Genomic DNA, 7,900 nt, shown 5'->3' on the forward strand with positions numbered 1-7,900 from the left:
ACTTTAAAAATGAACAGGTGGAGCAGCTCGTTTAGAACAGACTTTAAAATAATTTTTAAAATGAACAGGTGGAGCAGTCATTTAGAACAGATTTTAAAATAAATTGTCAAATGAACAGGTGGAGCAGCTAGTTTAGAACAGACTTTAAAATAACTTTGTTTACTTTCCCATGACTGAACTATGCGAAAAGGAGTTTCATTACTATTAATTATTCACTAATTTTCATTTTAAAAAAGTGTCTTTACAGCTCCCATGATCTTCAGATGTCCCAATGAGAAGATCTTTAAAAGGATAGTTCATATCTTTTCTCTGTTCTTTCAGACTGAGATCATTCATAGGCCCTCCTACAACAGGTAAGATACTGTTTGTTCTGAACTGTTGCTTTGTGTCGAGTGCCTAACTGAGATAATGAACATGATGAAAGTGACAAGTCTGCTTGAGCTGCAGACGGACGCTCACATTAGAGTTAAAGTGCATAAAATAAATGTCTGAAAAAGAGCAGCTGAGCATCCACTGGGCGAGATTATTTAATATGTAAGTTTGTTGCATTATTGTTCCTGGAAGGTATCTGTACAGTTCTGCACCTTTGATCTTTCTGTATGAAAATCCTAAAAAAAGCGACTGGTCAGCTTCATGAAGTCTGTTAGAGAACAGGAAGTCTTCCTAGTCTTTACCTGAAGAGGAGGATGTGCAACAACCAGTTTGGTTTAGTTTCTGTTTTTGAACTCAGGACAATGGCTGCTCCTGGTCCTCGCCGTCACTCCAGCTGTCAGACCCGTCTGTACCGAAGTACCGGTCGCCAAAGTCCCCTGAAAAAAACACAACAGTGGACTCAGATTAGTTTCACACTGTACTCGAACCGCGCTGGAGTTCTCTTCTACCGGACCGAGACCTAGGTTTTAGCCCGGGCCAGAGTTCGCCTTTTTGTTCCGTGACAGAGTTCGATGATGCGTTCAGACCTCCCCAAACGAACTGGACATCCTAGGAAAACAAGCTAGAGTTCGATTAAAGCGGAGTAAACAGGGCTGGTGTGAATGCACCCCAGAGTCCAGCAGGAAGACATCAAACATCAACTAGAGGAACATAGCAAAGAAAAGAAAATGGTAAAAAGCAAACAAAAATACAGAGTTTAATTCTTGAGATGAGTGTTTTTCTGGACTCAGAACTGAACACGGAATGAAGTAAACCTAAATGTTTTTGATATTCAAGTGGGGAGGAGTTACCCTGTGGAGAAGAACTCTTTTTTTCTTTGGTGACTGCGCAGAGTGACGGATCCTGGCAAGTGGATGAAATTTATCCACCACCAGGTGTCATGGCGGAGCTTGGGGGTGGTCAATGGTGGCCTTGGCCACCATAAAGATTCATCTTCGGTAACCACAAGGGCCAGCTCAATCATTTGAGAAAACTATAAAAATGGAAATCATAGTTTCCTGAAATGATAGGGGTGACTGGTTTACATATATTTATGGCGGCATCATCTTGGATTTTGATGTGTCAACCCAATTTTCAAAGGAAACTTTTTTATGCCTAGATGCAACCACACACCGAACAGGAAGTTGGCACCTCACTTATTTTTTAAGTTTTGATGCCCACAGCGTGCACGGACAGACAAGCTGGAGGGGATTTCCAACCTTTCTCCTTTTCGCTCTGCAACAGGAGACAAAAACAAATAGTGGACATCTGAACATCAACAAGCTCATCTATGTAATGAAAATCATCACTATATGATGACTTTTGTGACTCGTAAACTCTGCTCACCTTGGGATGACAATGTGATGGTTTCTGGATTTGTCCAACTATTTTCCTTCAACCTTTATTCATACAGGTTAGTCTCATTGAGTCACAAGGACTCATTTTCAAGAGACTTGTTTTAAACAAACAAACAAAAAAGATGAGATACACACAACAATAAACAGTTATAAAAAGCATATAAAATGAAAAGTAAACAAAAGTAGTGATATAAAATAAAATAAAAGCAAGCTACATTATGGAACGGGGTAAAATACTAAAAACAGGAACATGTCTGCATCGATTGTTGCATTGAACTTATCAACTGTTTAAAACCCCTTAGAGAGATCAAAGTCGACAGTTTCAGATCTTTTGTAAGGTGTTCCAGGAAACAGGTGCAGAGTAAGAGAAGTCCCTTTTTGTTGAATTCAGTTTGCACTGAGGGGACACTGAAGGTAATGTCGTCTTGGGAGAGCACGCTGTAACTGCACTCACGCAGAGACATGTAGGAGGAAATGTATGAAGCCAGAAGTGATTTAAAGATGAAAATGTACCAGTGAGAGAGTCTGTGTGAAGTTAATGATGTCCAGTTAACCAGTGAATACAGGGTGCAGTGGTGGGTACAGTAGTTACAGCTAGTTATGAATCTTAATGCACCATGATAGACAGCATCCAACATCTGCAGGGAGCTTGTAGGAGCATTCATATAGGTAATGACACCGTTGTCAATGGAGGGAAGCAAAGTTGCTGTTACAAGGTGTTTCCTAGCATTCAGAGTTAAACAGGATCTATTTCTGAAAAAGAAACCCAGTTCTACTTTCAATTTCTTTATCAAGTTTTCAACGTGAGGCTTACAAGAGAGATGTGCATCAACCAAGATACCCAAATATTTGAAAGAATCGACAAAAACTCAATGGGAACACCATTCGTAGATAAGATAGAAGTAACAACTGCTGGTATCAACTTCTTGTTTGAAAACATCCCTTTGGTTTTTATCATCATTTAGCACCAGTTTGAGACGGAACAAATTTGACTGGATGATGTCGAAAGCAGACTGTAATATCTGAAAAACCTTAGCAAATGTTTTAGCTTGACAATAAACAGCTGTGCCGTAGGCATAGAAATGTAAGGATGTATCAGGAATGATCTGACCTACTTATGTAGATTGTAAAGAGGGTGGGTCCTAAGACTGAGCCGTGTGGTACACTATTGCTGACAGTTAAATAACTGGAAGAAGTACCATTATGTTGAACACATTGTCTTCGATCTGAGAGATAATTAGAGAATGAACCAATGGTGTGATCTGAAAAAACAATTTCTGAGAGCTTATGGCACAAGATGTTATGATCCACAGTGTCAAAAGCTTTAGACAGGTCTAAGAAAAGTGCAGCACAATAATCCTTAGCATCCAGTGCTTCAACAACGTCATTAAAAACCTTCAACGAAGCAGTCGGGCTGTGTTGTTTCCTGAAACCAGATTGATGGAGAGGTAAGATGTTAAAAGAATCCAAAGTCATAAATTGGTGCCATCTTAGCACCAACATAACTGGTTTATTCCACTTTGGAGTAAGCTGTTGCGGTAGAGGCAGTTTTGTTTGGTGTTTCCTCAGAATGATGAAGCCTTCTGGATGGAGGGCGAAACATCTCAGCACAAAAAAAAAAAAAAAAAGAAAGCGTCCAGATGACCTGACATTATTGGAATCCAAATACTTCTTGACTTGAGTATTTATCAATTTTCTAAAGCTTTAGAGAACCTTAGACATTTATAGTTGACAATAATGGTGGGGTCTCCTCCCTTCAGTAAAGGTAGAGCAAAAGCTGTTTTCCAAGCGTTTGGAACAGAGTTTTGACTTATGTACAGATTAAAGATGTGAGACCAGTTCTGCAATGATTTTTGCAGCTAGCCTTAAGAAATAATTCTTTAAGGGGTTTCAAACATTTGATAATGTGAATAGAAAAATCAAAGCACATATGTTCTTGTTTTCAGTATTTCACCCTGTTTTACAGCACCATGATATATTGTTTTATACACTACTCTTATTTTAACTGCATTTTTCCTGTAGTTTATTGTTGTCATTGTTTACTGTTTTATTGTCTGTACTTTATATGTTCTGTCTGGAACAGGTCTCTCTTGAAAATGAGGCCTCGGGGCTCAATGACGCTAACCTGTATAAATAAAGGTTGAATGAATAAGGAGGATCAGTTCCTCCAAATCCGAGGCCATGGTCTTGAGCCGGAAAAGGGTAGAGTGCCCTCTCCGGGTCAGGAAGGAGGTCCTACCCCATGTGGAGGAGTTCAAGTATCTTGGGGTCTTGTTCACGAATGAGGGAAAAATGGAGCATGAGATCAATAGGCAGATAGGCGCAGCGTCTGCAGTGAAACGGGCGCTGTACAGGTCTGTCGTGGTGAAGAGAGAGCTGAGTCAAAAGGCGAAGCTCTCAATTTACCGATCGATCTACGTTCCCACCCTCATCTATGGTCACGAGCTTTGGGTTGTGACCGAAAGAATGAGATCTCGGATACCAGCGGCCGAAATGAGTTTTCTCCGCAGGGTGTCTGGGCTCTCCCTTAGAGACAGGGTGAGAAGCTCGATCTTCCGGGAGGTACTCGGAGTAGAGCCGCTGCTTCTCCACGTCGAGAGGAGCCAGTTGAGGTGGCTTGGGCATCTGTTTAGGATGCCTCCTGGACGCCTCCCTGGTGAGGTGTTCCGGACACGTCCCACCGGAAGGAGGCCCAGAGGAAGACCCAGGACACGCTGGAGGGACTATGTTTCTCGGCTGGCCTGGGAACGCCTCGGGATTCCCCCGGAAGAGCTGGCCCAAGTGGCTGGGGAGAGGGAAGTCTGGGCCTCCCTACTTAGGCTGCTACCCCCGCGACCCGACCCCGGATAAGCGGAAGAAAATGGATGGATGGATGGATGAATAAGGAGGATGGTCATCAGGACCTGCAGATTTTCTAGAATCCAATTCTGTTAGCAGTTTATTAATCTCACTAACAGAGAACATTGAAAATGAGAATGTGGGTTTACTGTGGATTGACTTGTAGGGAAAATTTGATTTGTTGAAGTTTGGCTTGAAGCTTTAGAAGCGTCTCCAACACGTACCGTGATGCTCTTCTTTTTCCTGCGTGTAGTCATTCTTTAAGATGGTGCAGAGAGCAGGTTCTTCAGGTGCAGGGCACACACTATTTACATATTTAAATAGAGGTGTATCGAGGGAGGAGTCAGGTATTCCCTCATGTGCGCTCAATTTCATGTTGATTGGGACGTACACTGGAAGTGTGTTGGATCCAAGCGTACGCACAGTTTTATACATCTGGATTTATTTGTCCGTACACAGTTTCTTGATTTAATTGTACACCGTGTTTCAGTACAATATCCACGCAGGTCTTTGTACATGAGGCCCCTGGTTTGTAAGTGCTTGTCCTGATTTGTGCAGGTAAATAAAAGTGATCAGAACGCCACATGGTGTCTGCATGTCCATCACCTCATCATGTTTTTACAAACAGTTTTAGTTCTAACTGAATAACGTGACAGATACAGAAGAAAACAAAGTGACCTCTTACCAATACCAGGAACTGCATGGAAGAAGTCGTCCAGGCTCTTGTCCACAGCGGTCGTAATGATTTGGACCTTTGGGAAGGCGTAGGCCACAGAGTGCACCCCGAGTTCAGCCATCAGCAGAGACACCAACATAATGTTGTCTTCCTGCACCTCGTGATCCTGCTCTCACACACACACGCACGCACGCACGCACGCACACATACACACACACACACGCACGCACGCACGCACGCACGCACGCGCGCGCACGCACGCGCGCGCGCACGCATGCACGCACACACACACACACAAAACTTGGTCTTTATTAATAAATTTTTTTCAGAAACAATGTTACTAAAAGTCGTCAGAAAGAGAAGACACGTGGTGGAACTGGAGTTGTAACCACGGCCTGAGGATGATGCATGTTAGGCTCCACCCACCAGCAGGACACGTATGGCCATCATGGCAGCGGCGCCGGTGGAGACGGTGCTGTCCATCAGGATGACATGATCTTCACTGATGTCTCTGGGCAGACGCAGGTAATGCAACTTGCCAGGCAGAGCAGAGGAGACCGGTTGCCATGGTTACAAGAACAAGACAGGTAGTTACCATGGAGATGAGCATCACATGGAAGAAAATTTGAAATGAACATGCTTGTTATTGTTGGAAGTGGTAAGGTTTTAAAGAACTGTCCTGTTTCTACCTCAGGTTCTCCTGAGTCCAGGTTGGTCTGGATCAGGATCTTGCCAATGCGGACATCTTTGCACACAGCCCTCAGGGCGGGCTCCATGGTCTCCCCGGCCCTCAGAATGGACACGCCAGTGATCTGTGGAAACGGAGCAGCAGAGTGGCGTTAGAAACCCAGAGGAAACCATGAGCTGGAAGTTACCAAGACAACGCTTACCCCTTTTCCGTTGTAGCTGCGGCCCCCGTACTCATGGCCCTGTGGAGTCTGAACCACACATGGCTGTAAAACACACAGGACAGTGTCATCAACAAACAGCTTTACACTGACTGAGGCAGAGGGTTCCACTCACTTCACTCCACAAACTTATTATCAGCGAGGACCAATCATGTTACTGCCTTTGTTTGTGTGTTGATTTGTTTTATCTGTCTGTCTTTTTGTCAGGTGTCCCTGTGATGGACTGGAGACCTGTCCAGGTGTCTCTGCGATGGACTGGAGACCTGTCCAGGTGTCCCTGTGATGGACTGGAGACCTGTCCAGGTGTCTCTGCGATGGACTGGAGATCTGTCCAGGTGTCCCTATGATGGACTGGAGACCTGTCCAAAGTGCCCCCTGCCTCTCACACTGTGATATCTGGATATGGGCACCAGTGACCCCCGTGACCCGAAAAAGGAAGAAGTGGGTAAAGATAATGGGTGGATGGAATTGATTTTTGAAATTTGTGCAGTTTCTACTTTGTGAAATTTTTTGCTGTTTCGGCCATGTTTGTCTCATTGAATGGAGCTCTTCATCCTTCAAACACTTTGAGATGTTTAAAACATTCTTCTGCTCATTTCAGCTTTATTTTTATTATTTTGCTTTTACTGCAACTTTTTGAGCTAATTCCAGATATTTTGTAATCTATGAAGCCAATTTCAGCTGTTTCTACAAATTTCTGCAGTTTTCCTGTTGCTTTCAGCTTTTATTTTCCTGCTTTTCATCACATTTCGGCTGTTCAAACTGACCTCACATTACCAGTTCTGTGAGGAAACTTCTTCAGCAGAAAACATTCAGCAGTAATCTAACAAAGTCAAGTCAGGTTCTCTGAACGGGTTCTTCTCTGGATGAAAAACCCGTTCAGAGAACCTGACTAGATGTATCTACCTGGATCATTGAGCAGCACCAGGACCTTGAGCAGTGAGCGTCCACACGGTATCTTCACAGGAAGTGACGTCTCTGCTTTAGTTTCACGTCTACATTTTGAATCTTGGTGTTACCAGAACCAGACCAGGTGAACCACATCTTTGGTGTCTTTGACTCTTTTTGAAATGCTCTTTTTCAAAACGAGCTCCCACTTGAATCCTGTGACTTTATTTTATTTATTTATTTATTCTGTTTTGTTATTCTGTTAGATCTTTACATTGAAAAACTTTGATTTCCTTCAGGTGAAGTCATTCTTCTTCTGGTGTTTCAGCTCATTGGAAATGTCCATCATTTCATCCACTTTGACTAAAACTTCAGTTCCAGATCAAGAACGGTAAACCCACAGCATGATTCTGCCTCCACCATGTTCCACTTGGCCCACAATCAAGAAATCTTCCTGCATGAGACCTTCTGATGGTCCAGAGCTCTTCGTGCACATGACCTTCTGATGATCTAGAGCTCTTAGTGTACGAGACCTTTTGATGATCGAGAGCACTTCCTGCACGAGACCTTCTGATGATCCAGAGAACTTCCTGCACAAGACCTTCTGATGATCCAGAGATCTTCCTGCACGAGACCTTCTGATGATCCAGAGCTCTTCGTGCACGAGACCTTCTGATGATCCAGAGATCTTCCTGCATGAGACCTTCTGATGATCCAGAGCTCTTAGTGTACAAGACCTTCTGATGATCCAGAGATCTTCCTGCACAAGACCTTCTGATGATCGAGAGCTCTTCCTGCACGAGACCTTCTGATGATCCAGA

At 43.5% G+C, this 7,900-nt stretch overlaps 1 protein-coding gene across 1 annotated transcript in view; it reads right to left on the reverse strand.

The window, feature by feature from the left end:
- Positions 1-673: 673 nt before the first annotated feature.
- uckl1a (uridine-cytidine kinase 1-like 1a) overlaps positions 674-7,900 on the reverse strand; it is a 35,736-nt gene continuing 28,509 nt past the window's right edge. The window contains exons 11-15 of the mRNA XM_037683932.1: positions 6,174-6,236; positions 5,973-6,095; positions 5,710-5,817; positions 5,293-5,449; positions 674-809 (exon numbers count right to left, since the gene is read on the reverse strand). Coding sequence (XP_037539860.1) covers positions 727-809; positions 5,293-5,449; positions 5,710-5,817; positions 5,973-6,095; positions 6,174-6,236 — 534 coding nt within the window. The 3' untranslated portion in view covers positions 674-726. The remainder of the gene's footprint in view (positions 810-5,292; positions 5,450-5,709; positions 5,818-5,972; positions 6,096-6,173; positions 6,237-7,900) is intronic.

This window comes from Nematolebias whitei, chromosome 11 (assembly GCF_014905685.2).
Source record: "Nematolebias whitei isolate Nwh7 chromosome 11, NemWhi1, whole genome shotgun sequence".
In the NCBI taxonomy this organism is placed as follows: domain Eukaryota; kingdom Metazoa; phylum Chordata; class Actinopteri; order Cyprinodontiformes; family Rivulidae; genus Nematolebias; species Nematolebias whitei.